This window comes from Phodopus roborovskii, unplaced genomic scaffold, assembly GCF_943737965.1.
Source record: "Phodopus roborovskii unplaced genomic scaffold, PHOROB, whole genome shotgun sequence".
NCBI lineage: Eukaryota > Metazoa > Chordata > Mammalia > Rodentia > Cricetidae > Phodopus > Phodopus roborovskii.
Window position 1 is genome coordinate 6,700,796 of NW_026126598.1, and position 17,979 is coordinate 6,718,774.

At 47.7% G+C, this 17,979-nt stretch overlaps 1 protein-coding gene across 5 annotated transcripts in view; it reads right to left on the minus strand.

The window, feature by feature from the left end:
• Positions 1–2,751: 2,751 nt before the first annotated feature.
• Auts2 (activator of transcription and developmental regulator AUTS2) overlaps positions 2,752–17,979 on the minus strand; it is a 1,043,762-nt gene continuing 1,028,534 nt past the window's right edge. For all 5 annotated transcript variants that reach the window (XM_051204788.1, XM_051204790.1, XM_051204791.1 and 2 more), the window contains 5 exons: positions 16,357–16,498; positions 10,134–10,211; positions 8,603–8,686; positions 6,736–6,958; positions 2,752–4,112 (listed from right to left, as the gene is read on the minus strand). In XM_051204788.1, the coding sequence (XP_051060745.1) occupies positions 2,855–4,112; positions 6,736–6,958; positions 8,603–8,686; positions 10,134–10,211; positions 16,357–16,498 (1,785 nt within the window). In that variant the 3' untranslated portion in view covers positions 2,752–2,854. The remainder of the gene's footprint in view (positions 4,113–6,735; positions 6,959–8,602; positions 8,687–10,133; positions 10,212–16,356; positions 16,499–17,979) is intronic.

The following is a 17,979-nucleotide window of genomic DNA, read 5'->3' on the forward strand; positions in this document are numbered from 1 at the left end:
CAGCAAGTGGCTTTACCCTGCTCTCCAGCTATGTCCCTAGCCCAACTTTATCAGTCTAAAACATGGACCATTACCCTGCCCCTTCCTTTCAGATGGGGTCTCATGTAGGCCAGACTGGCCTTAAGGATGACCTTGAACTGCCTTGAACTGTAAAAATAAAGAGGTGTGTGTGTGTGTGTGTGTGAGAGAGAGAGAGAGAGAGAGAGAGAGAGAGAGAGAGAGAGAGAAAGAGAGAGAGAGAGAGAGAGAGAACTTGAGTCAGTTCTCTCCTGCCACCAAGTGGGTCCCAGTGATGAAACTCAAATTGTAGGGCTTGGTGACACATGCTTTCTCTTGCCAAGCCACCTCACTGAATTTCTAATCCTGCCTCCACCCCCCCACCCCCCAAATCCTAGGATTACAGGTGGGCACCACATCTAATTTCTCCAGAGCAGGGGGTGGACCCCTGGGCTTTGTGCATGCACAATGAAGGCTCAACTGGCTGAGTAACAACCAGCTCCCTTGAGATGTTTGTTTGATTCAGAACATGCAAAATGAAAACGTAAACAAATGCACCATCACCGAAGATGCTGGTCCAGCTGCTGGTCAATGCCTGCTTTGGGAGGGTCACTTGCCAATGTGAAGAGGACCTTACTGGAGGATGCAAGGCCAGGGGTGGGGGTGGGGTGTCTTTTCTAGAACTTGGTCTAGAGTGCTGGCGGCTTCTTTCCTAACTACGAATGGCACCTCACACAAAGAAACTCTGGAAACTTGGGTCACGGTTTTTAATAACATGGCACATTTACATTACACAAGAAGGCTCCTCCAATGAGACATGCTAAAGATTCCGTTGCTTCCCTTCCTGTTCGAGTAGGATCCGGAAAGGACTTTTTTCTTTTTTTTTTCCTTTTTTTTTTTTTTTTTTTTTTTTTTTTACATACAAGAGAAACAGCAAAAAGGCCTGTACAGAACGATCCCTTTACAATGCTGAGAGCTACCACTACAGTCCCAGTGCACAGAACCCTTGGGATTTTTTTTTCAGTTGTTATCTTAAAAACAAAACAAAACAAAACAAACAAACAAACAAAAAAACAGAAAAAAGAAAACACTGCACACGTCTGGTGTCCACAAAATCTGAATTCACAACTAAACCTTCAGCTGACTACTAAAATAGATCTCTCTGCTTTTTAAAAACAATGGTCTGTAGTTTACATTTTTTTTTTTCTTTTTTGGAAAAAAACAAACAAACAGGATAACAATGTCAGGTAGCACTTTAATATACTAGAGGACCAAATGGAACTAATTTTTATTTCTTACATGTATTTTACAGGCCAGTAGACAAGATATATTGTATTTTCTCGGCTAGTAAAGTCATATTCTCTCCAAATATGTAGACAAGAGGGTTAATGTCTTTATAAAGGTGTCATGAAGACATTAAGACTGATGGAAACTCAACAAACACACACACACACACATGCGCACATACAGGCTCACACAAGAGTATGCACACAACACACACACACACACACACACACACACACACACACACGCACACTCACTTCTCTCTGCCACCTTTTGCCCTCTGTAATTCCTGATGGCTCTTACACGTTCTACTTGTTCAGCTCTTCCCAGGTTTCCATTTCCTACTGGAATATCAACAATTCACATAGGGCTCTGTGTACCTTCAATTTGTCAGTTACCATGGAAACATACCCATCCTTGGAGAAAACCTGGACAGGACCTGTGTGAGTGTCCTTAAATCACATTATGGAACAAGGAAGTGTGTACATGCTGAGATGGGACTTGGGGAGGGGGTGGGGAAGGCAAAGTTCCCATTTGAAGCTGCCTGCAACATCATGGCATCAGAGGTGACAAGAAATTCTGGTGACCTGTCTGTGCCTGGCAGACACGGCCCCCCTGCCCCTGATTATCAAAGAACAATCCCATCTTCCCTGGGCAAAGCTGCTTCCGGTTCTTAGTTCCATTTCCGGGGGTGGGGGTGCATCTTTCCCCATCTCTACCCAGAAGACCACAAGCAGCAACTTCAGATACAAAGTTCCAGCCTGGGTTCCAGATTAAAAAAAAAAGAAAAAGGGGGATGGGGGGTGTTTATCCATCTGAAAAACAAAACCAAACCAGGAAAAAAAAAAAAAAGTTGTATAACGTCTCAGGTAAGCGCTTGTTCAGGGAAAATATGACCTTAAAGTATGTTGTAAATGGATTTGAAAAGGCTCCTTTGAGTTAGACGGGCTTTGGGGAAAAGCCCTCGTATTCATTGCATAGTTGAAGGGTTTAGCAGATGGGAACACGGCCTCCTTGGAGGGCCGAGTTCACTGATATTAGACTTGTAAATAGCACATCTGAAGAAGTATTAATGTATTATGTTACGTAATCTTTACCTATTTACATCTGTACAAGTAAAGCTTTCGTCTTTATCTTTTGCATATATGAACCGTCAGCTCATGAAGCAATCTCTTTTTACACTCTATGTACATGCCTCCTCTGAGACAGCTCTGGGGGACCGATAGCTTGCCCCTGACCCCCATTATCATCAGATCCTTGTGTGTCATTACCTTCACCGTTTTGGTTCAAATCAAAGTTTGATGCAAGGAACAACAAAACTCAAAAGTCAGGAAATGTAAGGACAAACAAGACCTGGCTGGCTAAAAGGTCTGAAAAATTCCAACATTAATATACAAAAACATTTCAACACCCAAACGGAGTCTCTGTCCTTTCTTTTTTTTTTTTTTCAGGGGAAGAGTTGGAGCCCCGCACCTCTCAGTTTGGGGAGGGGTGTGCAAGAGTTGTCTCTTGTGTCTTGGGGGGTGCCCCTGGGGTTTATCCCCAACTCTGAGGTCCACCTCGTCCTCCTGGCTTATCGAGCTTCGATGTCCTTCAGTGTGTGGGACGGTGGCCTTTCTCTGATTTCAGCCGACAGAGGCGTAGTCCTCCGGGGGGATCCTGGGCGGCCCCCCAATGTGGAAATGAGCGGAGGTGGGGCGCTGAGCGCCGCGGTGGGCGGGGTCTTATTGAGCAGTCCATTCTGATGGCCTGCAGTAGGGCTGATGCGAGGGTAGTGCATACTAGGCAGGCCTGGTGTAAGCAGGCTCGGGTGTGGCAGGTGTCCGTCCAGAGAAGCGGGGTGCACAGCGTGCAACCGTGGGTGCTCGTAGTCCTCCCGAAGCACGTGCAGCCGCTCGCGCTCATCCAGGTGTCCGCCCCGTTCATGCTCCCGTCGAGGGTCCACGGCTAGCGGATGATGGTGGTGATGGTGGTGGTGGCTATAATCATGAGGCTCCCTGTCCCTGAAGGAGCGGTCAGCTTCGTACAACCGGGGTGTGGAGAGCCGGTGCAGGGGGTCATTCCTGAGCAGGAAGTCCCTGCCCAGAGGGTCCCTTCGGTGCATGTCCAAGTCACGGTAAGGATCCCTCAAGGGGTCCCGCATGGGGTCCCAGTGAAAAGAGGGGTACGGGAAGCGCTCTCCCCCTGGGATCGGGCTGAGGCCCATAAACGGGGTCATCATGCGTGTCCTGTCCAGACTACCGATACTGTTCATGGCATGGATGCCAGTCACTCCCACGGTCATGGGCATGGATGCCAGGGGCCCCGGGTGCACGCTGGCGCTGGCTGAGGAGCTGGGTGGAGGTGCCTCTGAGGTCCTATGGGCCTGTGGGGCCTCTGAAGGTAGGTCGTGGTCTTCCTTGCGTTCCTCTTTGACCTTGACCTCGGCGCTCTTCTTGGGGTTCTCGTAGGCCGGCTCACCCTTGCGTGGCTCGGCCTCCCGGCTAGAGGTGCTGTTAGGCCTGGTGCTATCCACACCCGGTGTCCTCACATAGGGAGACGGCACCCGGGACAGCTGCTTGGGTTCCTCGCCTGCTACACGTCCCTCGTGGCTGTGCCCATCTCTCTCGGGCAGGTGGCCTTCCTTGGCTTTGTGCTCTTCGGTGGTCAGGTCCTTTCGAGATCCCGAGTGGTCTCTCTCCCTCTCTTTTGGTTTATCTTTCTCACGAGCCTCAGTATTCAAATGACCCCTGGTCGTCGGATCGGTGGAGCTGCGGTTATGGCCCAGGGCGCTCACCGGGACGGGAGGTGCTGGGGAAGGATGGCTGGGGTGTCTTTTCTCAACGCTTTCCCTGCAAGGGGGAGAGGGGGAAAAAAATGAAATGGGCTTGCCAGCCAGGCAAGGAGCAGTCAATGAGATGGTGGTGTGAGGACAGGCTAGATCACCCAGGTAGCGGGCAGTGCCCCGTGCCAGGGCAAAGACAGCCACCTGCTCTAATCTAGAGTCTAGAGGCAGCTCCATGGGTGAAGACCTATATAGATGAGGGTGAGTGGGGGTCCTGCCTCGATCAAGGTCGCCAAGGAAGTGCATGGAGAGCCATTGTGGACCAGGGTGGTCACCGAGGAACACAGCAAAACAGCCTACCTGTTCAGCTTCTCAAGATAGCTCTGGGTTAAAAATACAGCCCAGGATAGCTCTGGGTTAAGAACACAGCCCAGGATAGCTCTGGGTTAAAAATACAGCCCAAGCACAGATTAAGGCTTTTCTTCTGACTCTGGATATAAAGTTAAGGAGGGGAAGAGTTTAATATAGACACGAGGGCTTTCTAGCAGCCAACTCTGGGAACAAAGGCACGGCACTTCAGGTTGAAGGATATAGATGCACAATAAAGGTAGAGGGAGGGTATAGCCACCCTCCGGATCACTGGAGTGTCAGAGAGCTCCAAGCTGATGTGTAGATAGACCAGGCAGTAGCAGACAAGGGAGTCAGAACACAAAACCTCACTGACTGAAGACCCTGTAGGAAAGAACCCATGACGAGACCTGGCTTGGTCAGGATGTGTCTATGAACTGGAGATAAAAGGCAGAATAGCAGACGACAAGCAGTTCAGACTCAGACAGTTAAGAGGGACTGTGTTGATGCATCTCAGGCTGAGGCTCAGGATGAGTGTGAAATAGAGGAGGGAGAAGCCAGAGGTGTGGATGAAACGCGGCAGAGGTCGGAGTGCAGGGGACCACAGTGGGGATGCTGGGGAAGCTGTCCTACAAAGTCTGCTTCCTGCTAACACAGAGGAGGCTGACAAGAACAGCCTTAAAGGGGGAAAAAGAAAATAAAAGCATCTTTCAAGTTTTCAACTTCAATACAAGAGGCCATTTCTCCATCAAGAAATACCAAAGTAAGCCTGCTGACTATAGGCTACATTCTACTCCATAATAAGTGATTCAGAAAGCCTAAGGCTCTATGGCGTGGTCTCCTTTAGCACTTTAGAATTCCTGTAGGTTTTTTTTTTTTAATCACAACTTCCTTAAATAGTAATTTGTCTTTTTCCTTCTATATGAAACCAATCAACATAGCACAACGGATTATGAAAGACATCTAAATCCATTTTTCTGACAGGGTTTTCTCTAGGTAGCCTTGGGTGGCCTATGAAGACCAGGATGGCCTCTAACTTACAGAGATCATCTACCTCTGGAGTGCTGGGATTAAGGGTGGCCACCGCTTCATGGGTCATATTTAGAATCTGAAAAGTGGACTTCTTTTATATTGCTATAGCATACATGCACAATACACAAAGTAAAGGAAAGTCAAAGATCTGAATCAAACTGCAATTTTTCTGTGTATCTGTGCATGCGTGCCTGCAGGAAAATACCATCAAGCCACTGTGGAGGTTAGAGACAACAAGACGACAACCTTGAATGTTAGACACAAAGGCAGGATGGGACAAGATCTCTGGGATCTCTCTCTCTCTCTCACACACACACACACACACACACACACACACACACACACACACACACACGCACACACACGACTGTGCCCAGCTTTGTATGCTGAGGACCTGAACTCAGGTCTTTACACTTGCAGGGTTAGGTGTATTACCTACTGAGTAATCCTAACTTTGAATCCCAAGTACGCAAAGAAATTACCAGTAGGGGTTGGAATGGCTTGGTTGTTTGTTGCCAGGTGTATACTGACAACAGTTATTATTATTATTATTATTATTATTATTATTATTATTATTCCAAATGAAAACAGCCTAAAGAAAGGAAAGACATACAGGGAGACATTTCTTCTTTGAAGATAGATTTTTTGATTTTTTTTTTTTTTTTTTTTTTTAGGAAAGGGTTAGTTAGTATGGAGACAACAGTGGTTAATAAAATTAACAATTCTCTGGAAAACCAAAAGCAAAGTAGAGCATCCTGGTGCTGTCTGAATTTAGATTAGTAAAAACAATAACAACAACAAAATTGTAGTGGTTGTGAGCCCCAGGGTTTTGAGTTTGGATGACACTTGAGAAAAAGAGGATGAGGTAATGTAAACATGACTCACTAGAAGCAAATGAAAAGGGAGTGAAAAGAGAAAAAACAAAACAAAAAAAAAACCTATGGGTGATTGGATGGATTTCACGACTCAAAAGCAAACATGGCAGATTCATGCTGTGTGTGTCTGGCTCCAAGCTCCAACTGGTTGTCTATAGTAAGATGTCTACTTGGACACACTAATGTTCCAGGGACTTTGGGTGGCTTGTATGGGTCACTGCTTCTGAGACAGGCACCTTGCGCTATGTTCTAGTGACAGGTTACGGACACCGTTACGGACACCGTAGCGTGCAGGGAGGGCCACTTGGTATTGACTGGAAACGACCTGGGGAGCTACAGCGGTCTTAAGCCCAAGGCTGGGGCAAGGGAGGGGGTGGGTGGCTGGTTCTGACTGGAGCGTGGCACAGGGCGGCACAGGGCGGTTTCTTTCCGTACCTTTCCTTGTCATCTTTACTAACGGAGGAGTCTCGTTTATCTACATCTCTATCTCTGTCATGGGCTGCAGCGGACGCACTGCGCTCCAACTCCCCTGGCTTCAGCCAGGGCGGAGGGGTCGGGAACGACGGAGGCGTTCGGTGCAGCCGGTTCCAGGGTTCGTGAGGATTGCTAAAGTTCTGCACACTGGGGCTATCCTTGTGGCCGAACACTGAGTTGGGTGCTGAAATGGTGAAGTGGAGAACAAAAAAGCTTTCAGAGAAATCTCCATAGAAACCTGTCGTAGTGAAGGTACTTACCAAAAACTTTAACAGCATTCAGAGTTAAAATGAATACATGTTATTGGCAGCTGGAAAAGGAAAGGAGATTAACACACTCATTAGAGGAACACTCGGCCTACACTGCAGAGGCGTCTCACAGCTTAGAAAAAAAAAAAAAAAAAAAAAGAATTCAATGAAGAGGAAAAAGTGAGAAGGGGCAGAGCAGGTATGCAGATACCCCGTTGGACACGGGTGGGCATGCAAAGTCCCAGGCATGCGGGAAGGCGCGTTATGACCATGTGACGGATGAACAGGTCAGCTCAGCAGAGCCCACTGGTTCTCTGCCTAGCACACCCTGCCGAATGCTACTCCTTCCAGCATTAGTGACAAGGAACATCCAAAACAGACCATGCAGGACGGTGTCCTGGGCAAGCCATGGATCTGTGTGCTGTGTTTTTGCTTGCTTGCTTTCTTCCTTTCTCTTTGAGAGACAAGGTCTTATGGACCCCTGAAGGCGTCAAACTCCCTACGTAGCTAAGGACAAGCCCAAAGCCTCCACCTTCCCTAAGAGTTGGGATTACAGGCTTGTGTCATTTTACTTGTACTGCTAGAGATAGTGGACTTCCTGTTTGCCAGGCAAGTACTCTATCCAGAGTCTCATCCCTAGGCATGTTATTCTCCATCGTACTTCGTTTCAATCTTGCTGCATCAAGAGTAAAGTGAATGTACATTTTTTTTTTTTTTTTTTTTCTTTTCAGCTGTAGCCAAAGTGAACTTCTGGTAGTGACTGATGCACAGAGCCTGTGTCAACAGTGAGCCCTCCTTACAGTTTGGCTAGGGTACATAAACTCAACTTCACCGTGAAAGCTGCTTTTGGAAGGCTCGAACCCGAATTTATTCTAGACAGACCCTCTATTAAACACACACACGCACACACACAATTTATTTGTTTTTACTTTATGTGTATGGGTGTTTGCCTGCATGTATATATGTGTGCCATGTGTGAGACTAATGCCAGTCTATAGAGGCCAGAAGGTGGCTTCAGAGGCCCTGGAACTGCAGTTACAGATGGTTATGAGTTGTAAAGTGGGTACTGAGAACCAAGCCTGGGTCCTCTGTAAGAGCAGCCAGTCTTCTTACCCATTGAGCTACATTTTTCCGTCTGCGAAAGACATTACCCTGTCATGATACCTTCATTTTCATTCTCTTTTCAACAGACTCTTACTATGCAGCTCTGGCAGGCCTGGAACTCTCTGTAGAGCAGGCTGACCTCAAACTCGGAGAGATCCGCCTGCCTCTGCCTCCTGAGGGCTGGGATTAAAGGCGTGTGCCACCACACCTGTCCCTTCCCTCTGCTTCTAAAGGATTTTTGGTGGAGCTTCAGAAGGAACTCCAAGCCTTGTCCAAGCTAGACAAGCTCTCTACCATTGAGCCACACTCTTAGGCATCACTGGGGGATTTTAGGCAAGTGCTCTGTTGCTGACCCATATACTCAGCTTAAATTAATTTTCCCCAAGTAATCTCTCCCTTTCTTCCACATATCTAAAGCCACATATGGGTCAGGGAAATCACACAAGGGAGATATAAAAAAATCAAGAGGTACTCACTAACTGAAGGGTTTCCAAGTCCCCCGAAGGCATTGCCACCGACTGCGGCAAGGCCCGTGAATGTAGACGGCCGGTTAAAAGGCTCTGCGAATGAGATGGGGAAGGAAGAGATGGTGGTCAGGGACATGTCAGTGAGGAACACAGGTGTCCTGTTTTCTGGGAACGCGGCAGACTCTCTTTGCTGCCCCTTGACTCTCCCACTGAGCTGTATAAGGGTATTCGTGAGCTTGGATTTAGGCACTGAGTTAGCAAGAGTCCCAAGGAGTTAATTTTCCATCCTTTGCATGATTCCAGCTTTGTGCTTGGGATGCCACTGGGCAAACTCAGAGGACCCAGTGTTCTAAGCTGCCTTCCTGCCTGCAAAAGGTTTCTGTCTCTGTCTCTCTTTTTCTCTCGTTGCTTTAGACATGTCTCATTTTACTCAGGCTGCCTTCAAACTTGATATAAGTCAAGGCTAGACCTGAACTGCTCCTCCTGCCTCATTTCTGTCTGCTGAGATTACATGCAATAACAAGAACGAGACAATACCAGGCTGTAGAGAGGGCTCTGTGGTTAAGAGCACTGACTGCTTTTCTAGAGGACCCGGGATTTGATTCCCAGCACCATACAACAGCTCACAACTGTCTGCAACTCCAGTTCCAGGGAACCTGACACCCATTCTGGCCTCTGAAGACAATGCAGGGACATGCATAGACACTCATGTAGGCAAAACACCCACACATGTAAGATAAAAAAGAAGTAAAAGCCAGGTGGTGGTGGCGCACTTGGGAGGCAAAGGCAGGCAAATCTCTGTTGTTTGAGGCTAGCTTGATCGAGGTATCGAGTTCCAAGAGAGCCAGAGTTACATAGAGACCTTGTTTCAAAAGTCCAAATAATAATAATATAATGATAAATGATATATTATAATTCTCCTATATATTCCCCACCAGGCCCCACTGCCTGTGACTGCACACTTCCCAGAAGTGTTAAATGGAAAGGCACAGACAGACAGGGGAGACCTGCTAATAAGTGTGAAAAACCAAAAGCAAGGAGCGTTTGCTCTCATAATGCTTGTTGCATCTTCCTTTCTAGCTCCTAGAGGGACCCTTAGGTGTCCTCTACGGGCAGGGTGAGTCTACCCTAAACACACGTTCTGAGATGATAAGGAATACCTCCCTGTTCCAAGCCCCTTGTGATGCTTAATACCAAATGTCAACTTAACTGGATCTAGAATAACCTAGGGGACAGCCTCTGGGCACAGATGTGGGGGAGTGTCTAGATTAGGCTGAGGTAGGCCAATCCACCTCAGTGTGTGTGGTACAAGTCCACTGGGCTGAGGTCCTGCCTGAATGCGAAGGGGAAAGTGAGCTGAGCACCAGCATCCATCTCTCTCTGCTTCCTGAATGCACAATGTGACCGGCGGCCTCACACTCCTGCTACTATGCCCCACCACACCCATCTTGGGGTTGGAGATCCCAAGGTCCCTCCACCGAAGGCTTGGCAGGTGCCATGACTAGGCTGCCAGGAGGACTCCTCCATCTTTCTGACTCACCTAGGTGAGCGGCAGGGTTGAGAAAGTTACTGTGATGAGGTGGTGGCCCAAAAGGGGTCCCAGTAGGATGTGCGGCACCTGCAAAACCAAACAGAGCAAAGCCAGAGTTTAGAAAAAGCCCTTGCTAGAGGGACTAAAGAAAAGGTATGGAAGTCAAATTCCACTGCATCCACAGCTCCTGCAGGTACAACATGGTAACAGACAGTATCCCTGTTAGGGGCAAAAGAAGCCATCTTTCCCCCACTGGACTGGCGGCCCATTAGCTTTTGTCAACTTGACACCAAGGTGGAGTCATCTTCCAAGAGGGGACTTTATGTGAGAAGGTGCCCCATCAGATTGGCCTGAGACAAGGCTGTAGGGCATTTTCCCCATTAATGACTGACGTGGGTGGTGCCACCCCTGGGCAGGTAGTCCTGGGTGGTTTGAGAAGGGCGAATGTGAGCCTGTAGGGCAAGGCAGTAACTAATGATCCTCCAGGCCCTCTGCCTCAGTTCCTGCCACCAGGTTCGAGCCCTGACTTCTCTACATGATGGACTACAAGCGGAAATAAACAATTCCTTCCCCAGGTTTGGACATGGTGTTTTATGACAGCAATAGAAAGCAAATTAAGATGGGTAGCCACCATGAACATTATTTGCAGTGTGTTGTGTGTGTGCATACATGTGTGTATATGTGCAAATATGTGTATGTGGTGTCCAGGGGTTGATGGAGAGCGTCTTCCTAAATCAACCTGTGCCTTTTTGTTTTTTTTTTTTTTTTTTTTTTTTTCCTGAGATCAGGTCTATCACTGAACCTGGAAGTTTGTACTGATTCTGCTACCCTGACTCACCGCTGAGCTCCGGGGACCCTCATGGCTCCACTTCCCCAGCTCTGGGATGATAAATGCACACTGCCACACCTCGCTATATGGGTTGAGGCCCTCATGCTACGCAGTAAGCGACTGAACCATCATCCCCACCAGGATCTCTTTATGAAGTTCATGGCACCAGCATTAGGCTCAGCTAGTGGGATGGGGTACATCCAGAGCACAGGGAGCTTCCATAACCAATTCTGTCTGCAGAGACACAGGCTTGTAAACACTGATGTGAGTTTGTCCCTGCCGGGCTTCTCAGCAGCCTCTGAAGTAGAGTGTTCCTTCTTCAGCACACCAGTGGTGAGTTTTTCACTTTCACAGGTGGTCCTGAAGCTGCAGGCAGAGCTGCACTGAGAAGTCCCTGGCCAAGTCCCATTCTCATTACTGAGGGGTGTGCAGTAAGTTCTCAGCACCCATGGTAAAGGCTCTCGAGGCTCACGACACCAAATGTACTGCTGCGAGTTGACACTGAATGATGGGAGGCCAAGCCTTCTGATGCTTCTTCATTCCCAGTGCCAGGATAGGACCATTTATTCCCGTGTTGAACCCCCAAATCCTCAGTGTGGCCCAGCCGGCAGGATGCTTGCCTAGTGTGCAGAAAGTCCTGGGTTCCATCCCCAGCACTGCATAAACAGGGTGTGGTAGCACGTTCCAGCCAACACTCAAGAGGTAGAGGCAGGAGAACCAGAAAGGAGCTCAAGGTTATCTTCAGTTATGTATGGCATCCAAGGTCAGCCTAAGCTATGAGACATTGTCACAGAACTAAACCAGACAAAAATTGAACATCAAGGATCGAGTAACTGGCTGTAATAGTCTTTAGTTGGCCTGCCAAGGAACCCAAGTTTAATTTACATTCCTTTTATCAGACTAATTTTTTCTCTTTTGTTTTCTATTTGGTCAATTTGAAATTTTAAACTACATTTACTTACTATGTGTGGGGTGGGGTGTGTGTGTGTATGTACATATGTGTGAAGTGCATGCATGTCACAGTTCATGTATGGAGGCCAAAGGACAACTTCATAGAAATAGGTTGTCTCCTTCCACTATGAACCCAGAGATCAAACACAGTTAATAGGCTTGGTGACAAACACCTTACTCCCTAAACCATTTTGCTGGCCCCAGTTTATCATAATTATTATTTTAAAATTTTTGTATGTATGACTGTTTTGCCTGCATGTATACGTATGTACCACCACGTGCCTGGTTCCTGCAGAGGCTTGAAGGTGTTAGATTCCCTGGAAGTGAAGTTACAGACAGTTTTCAGACACCACAAGGATGCTGGGAATCAAACCTGGGTCCTCTGTAATAGTAGCAAGTGCTCTTAACTGATGAGCCATCTATCCAGCCCCTTAATTTATGTTTCATTAAAACACATCAGATCCCTTTCCTGAAGGAAGTCTGAAGAGAACAGAAGTGTGCGTGTGTGTGTGTGTGTTTGTGTGTGTGTGTGTGTGTGAGAGAGAGAGAGAGAGAATTATGGAAGGATGAAAGAGAGAGGAGAGAGGGAGAGGGAGAGGGAGAGGGAGAGGGAGAGAATTATGGAAGGACAGTATTTCTAAAAGCTTCACTCGTTAATACCAGCTGGGCAGGGAGCCCTGAGGAGGCTGGGAAAGCAGCCTGGCTATCTTCTTTCACCAAGGTATCTGAAGGAGGATTTGGGGTTTATTTCAGACACTTGAGTCCCAGACTCTGGGGATTCAAACTCGGGTCCTCACAGTTGTATGTCAAACACTTTAACACTGAATCCTCTCTCTAGATTTCAGTTTCTCTTTTGTAGCACTGGTCCCTGGAGACAGCAAGGGACCTGTGTGCCTGGGTTTGCAGAGCTCAGCACATAAGGACAAAGGCTGGAATTCAGGATCTGAAGGCACCTAAGGGGTTATCTATTCACATGTACTGAGAAGTAAAAACCAACTTCTCATCTGCACATAGTGAACATGTTCCCCAGCCTTCATTAGTCACCACCAATGTTGCCAGCCAAATAAAATTGGGGCCACATACTGTGTAGTACATGCTAGTTAATGTTCTGACAAAGACCCAGGTCCCTGGGGATGCCCACAGTTCCAGGATTATTGAAGCAAAAGAAGCCAATTCATCCATTTGGCTGCAATGAAGTCCAGGGAGAAATCTCTCTATTTCTCTCCCAAAATTGCTCTCCATGTATCCTTTTCTCAGAGCTAGGTGCCATGGTAACAGAGCCTTCAAATACAGTCCCCAGGCAGAACCCACAGTAGGGAAACCTGAGACCCTGACAATTCCATCCATCCCCAAGGGTGATTTATTTGCTTGGGCCACAGGACTACTGTACTGATGTCTGTACTTCTCTCCTGCTCAGCACAAGAGTCAATGGGTCTACCAAACACCAATCCTGGATCAGAGCCCAGGAAGGCAGCAGGCAGGATGGATGCGGCGCATGTTCCCTAAGGGCTAGAAATGGTGGACTCATTCGCTGTTTTTGCTCCTAAGGATAAATTCAGAATTCATACAGTAAGCATATGAAGCCACAGTGCTTGTTACTACAGCTAATGGAGTGCCACCACTTTCAACTACTTGCTGAGCGCTGTGGCAGGGACAGAGAACTAAAAGCTGCTTTAAGAAATACCGATGGGCTGGAGATTTAGCTCATTGGGTAAAATGCTTGCCCAGGATGCGTGAAGACATGGCTTTGATCCCTAACATGACATAAACTAGGCGTGGTGATACATGGGCTGTGATCCCAGTCCTCAGGTAAGTGGAGGTAGGAGGACCAGAAGTTCAAGATCAGCCTGGGCTACATAGACAGTTCTGGGCCAGCTTAGGCTTCATCAGACCCTGCCTCAAAAGAGAGGGCAGTGGGGGAGGAAAAAGAAAGAAAAGAGAAAAGAAAGAAAGTCGGGTGTGGTGGCATATGTTCCCAGTGCTCAGGAGGTGAAGGCAGGCAGATCTCTGAGTTTGACGCCAGCCTGGTCTACAGAGTGAGCTCCAGGACAGCCAGGACTACACCAAGAAACCCTGTCTCAAACCAAGAAGACTGAACAGTAGCCAAGTGTGGTGGTAGAAATGTCATCTCAGTACTCTGGAGGCTGAAGCAGAGACTAAGTTCAAAGTCAACTTGCTCTACACAGCAAGTTCCAGACTCTCCAGGGTGGCTCAAAAAGAAAAGAAAGCATTGAATCATTAAGGACGTTTGGTACCAATAGGACCTACACTGGTTGGCTGTTGTTTTGTTTTGTGTGTATACTCATACTATAGCTCATGTCAAAGAATAATTTTCAAGAGTTATTTCTCTCCTTCCACCACATAAGTATCAGGGAATCAAACTAAGAATATAAAGATTGCCAGCAAATGCATTTACACACTGAGCCACATTCCCAGTTCTGTTATGTTAGTTTTAACCTTCACCTTGATGTAGCCTCAAACTACCTGCTAAGAGAATTTCAACTGAGGAATTACCAGATCAGGCTGACCTGTGGGTCTGTCTGTGAGGGACTGTCTTGACTATTAAATGATATGGTCCACTGTGGGCAACACCATTCCCCAAGCAGGGCCCTGAGCTTTGAGAGCAAGCAGCTAAGATGTATTTATTCTCTCTTTGCTGTTGACTGGGATGTAACATGAATGATCACTGTGAGTTTCTGCCCTGACTTCTCTTCAACGATGGACTATAGCCTGGAAGTTAAGCCAAGCAAATCCTTTCCTTCCATGAGCTCCCTTTTTGTTGGGGTATTTGTTATATCGATAGAAATGAAACTATGACATTACCCAATATTCCATAAGACTATTACATTTGGCCAGTGTGTACTTTAGGTGGAAAGGGCAGTTCTCTGATACCCTCTGCCCTCCTCCCCAGCCTGACCTTCTGCACTGTGGAGACTCTGGGAGTGTGTATTCTCAGAGGTGAAGTGAGTTACAGTGTGAATGAACAAACAGGTCACAAGTCTCACGGACAGAGCACTCTGGTCCCTATGGGTAAGTCGTCCAATCATCAAAGTCAACCAAGCAATGACAATACGTTCTGCAATAGAACAGCCAGCCAGGACCAAGTGGACCACTTGTTTATTTCTGTCTTTACAGGGCAGTTACCTTTTGTGTTGTTTGCTTGCTTTATTTATAATATATATATATATGTGTGTGTGTGTGTGTGTGTGTGTGTGTGTGTGTGTGTATATATATATATATATATTTTTTTTTTTTTTTTTTTTTGAAGACAGAGGATTGTGTAGCCCAGCCTGCCTTTGAACTCACTATGTACCAAGGATGACCTTGAGATCCTGATTTACCTATCTCAGTCTCCTAAGTGCTGGGATTATAGATGTGCCACCATGCCCAATTTATATTGTGTTGCAGATGGAACCCAGGGCGGAGTTGTGAACTAGGTAAATTCTCTATCAACTGAGCTATACCCTCAACCCTATTTGCTTGTTTGTTTTGAGAAACCGTGGCCCAGACTGTGCTGAAGTTCACCATGTAGCCCAAGCTTGCTTTGAATTATTGGCACTTCTTCTGCTTCTGCTTCCAAAGTGATGGCATGATACGCCCCCGCTACCCCTCATATGAAGCTGACCTATCTTAACTTCATCCTCAGAGCTTCAAAAGGAAATGTGAGGGCCATAGCGAGGAACACCCACTAACTGTTCTACAGGCCACAAAGGTGTGAGGTTAAAGTCATCCTTCCAGAACCCCTGGACTTATTCCCTTTCCAATCTGCCTTGGCAAGCTTTCTGATCTTTTTCAATAGTTTTTTGCATTTCTGTTTAACATAAGAACAAATGGCAAGCCAAAGCAATGCAAGGGTTGTAAGGCAAAGACAATGTCTTCATGTGTGTGTACACATTCATGTGTGTACAAGTGCATATGCACATGAGTATGCCTGCACGTGAGTATGAAGATGAGAGGTCAGCCTTAGGTGTCATTTCTCAGATGCTGATTTTTTATTTTTTTGTCAAGGCAGGGTCTAATTACAGAGCCCTGGCCACCCTGGGACTTGCTATGTAGAAAAGGCTAGCCTCAAACTCAGAAAGATCTGCCTGCTGGGATTGAAGGCATGGGCCCCAACACCTTGTCCTTTGAGACAAGATTTCTCACTGGCTTGGAACTCACCAAAATAGCTAAGCTCCTGGCCAGTGAATCCTAGGGACTGGCCTGTCTCTGCTTCCCCGCTGTTGTAATTACAAGTACGTGCCACTGCGCGCAGCTTGCCCGTCTCTTGGTCCATGCTGAATAGAAGAAGGGGGTATGGAGGAAGCAGGGTCCATTTCCCTAGCCACATGGGGCACTACCTCACAGGCTGGTATACATTTAATTCTTTAGTTATTATGTGACTGAGGACACCGAACCCAAGCATCACTTTGGATCGTCAGCTTTCTGCAACAGCCCAGCCTCTGAACTCACCAGCGGCAGAGAACAAAGTGGAAGGTCGCGCCAGATCATGGGGATGATGGATGGCTCCGAAGAGACTGGGGCCTGGAGGACGGCTCAGGAACTCAGGTTTCAGCCCAAAGTCCAGCTTGTGTGGGTCTGACTGCATCTGTTTCTGAAACAAGAAGGAGGAGGGGGGATGAAACTGGGGAAACAGCAAAGAGGTACCGCTGAATAACCCAGGACTGGAGAGAGAGAGGTGCCGCTGAATAACCCAGGACTGGCGAGAGAGAGGTACCGCTGAATAACCCAGGACTGGCGAGAGAGAGGTACCGCTGAATAACCCAGGACTGGAGAGAGAGGTACCGCTGAATAACCCAGGACTGGAGAGAGAGGTACCGGTGAATAACCCAGGACTGGAGAGAGAGAGGTACCGGTGAATAACCCAGGACTGGAGAGAGAGAGGTACCGGTGAATAACCCAGGACTGGAGAGAGAGAGGTACCGGTGAATAACCCAGGACTGGAGAGAGAGAGGTACCGCTGAATAACCCAGGACTGGAGAGAGAGAGGTACCGCTGAATAACCCAGGACTGGAGAGAGAGGGTCAATGCTGTGAACCGTGGACTTGGACTCTGAGCCCGTCGGGCTCACATGTTCAGTGTGAGAACAAAGCCTCCAGATGCCAGGAAGCTAGCCCGGCCTTGCAGGGTCTGGCAGTGGCTCCTGTAAGGTGACACCTGCTTCCTACACCAGAAATAATGTCTAATGGCAAAACTAGGGCTTGGCCTTTGAAGTGGTCCAGTTTGAGAGGCACAACCAGACCCCATTTACTGAAAAACTACTACCACTCTCCCACATTATTTTGTTGTTTATAAAGGCCTAGTTTGCAAGTCTTCCCCCTACCCCTCCATCTCACACAGCCCAGATGTGTCTGGCCTCTCAAGGCCACTGTATAACCAAGGATGGCTGCCCACTCCTTATCCTCCTGCCTTCGCCTTCACAGGAGGACACCGTCATGCCTTATACGGTGCTAGGGATGAAATGCAGGCTTCATGCGTGGAAGACAAGGACTTTACCAGCTGAGCCACACCCCTAGACCAGGGTCTTTTTGTGTGTTTTGAAGCCAAGTGTCATGTAGCTCTGGCTGCCTTCAAAACTGTTACATACTTGAGGTTATCCTTAAATGCCTAATCCTTCTGCCTCCAGCTTTCCCCCCCCCCCCACTGACATTACAGGTGTGCACCACCATGGATGAATGGGAGCCCACCCCCAAAGATTTATTTGTTCATTGTGTGTGCGCGTGTGCGTGCGTGAAGGGGGGGGGGAGAGGGAGATGGAGATATGTGTGTGTGTGCCCAGAGTCCAGAAAAGAGCGACAGAGCCCCTGAAGCACGATTGCAAGGAGCTGGAGTTGCAAGTGGTTGAGAGCCACCCGGTTGGGTACCCTGGAAGAACAGTGTGCTGGCCAGTGGTTTGAGGTCTTTGTTAATTTTGTTGTGCTTTTGTCTACTTGACAGAGGCTAGGGTCATTTAGGAAGAGGTAACTTCCATTGAGAACATGCCTCCATCAGGCTGGCCTGTGACAAGTCTGTGGGGCATTTTCTAGATTAACGATGGATGTGGGATGGCCCAGCCACTGTGTATGATGCCACCCC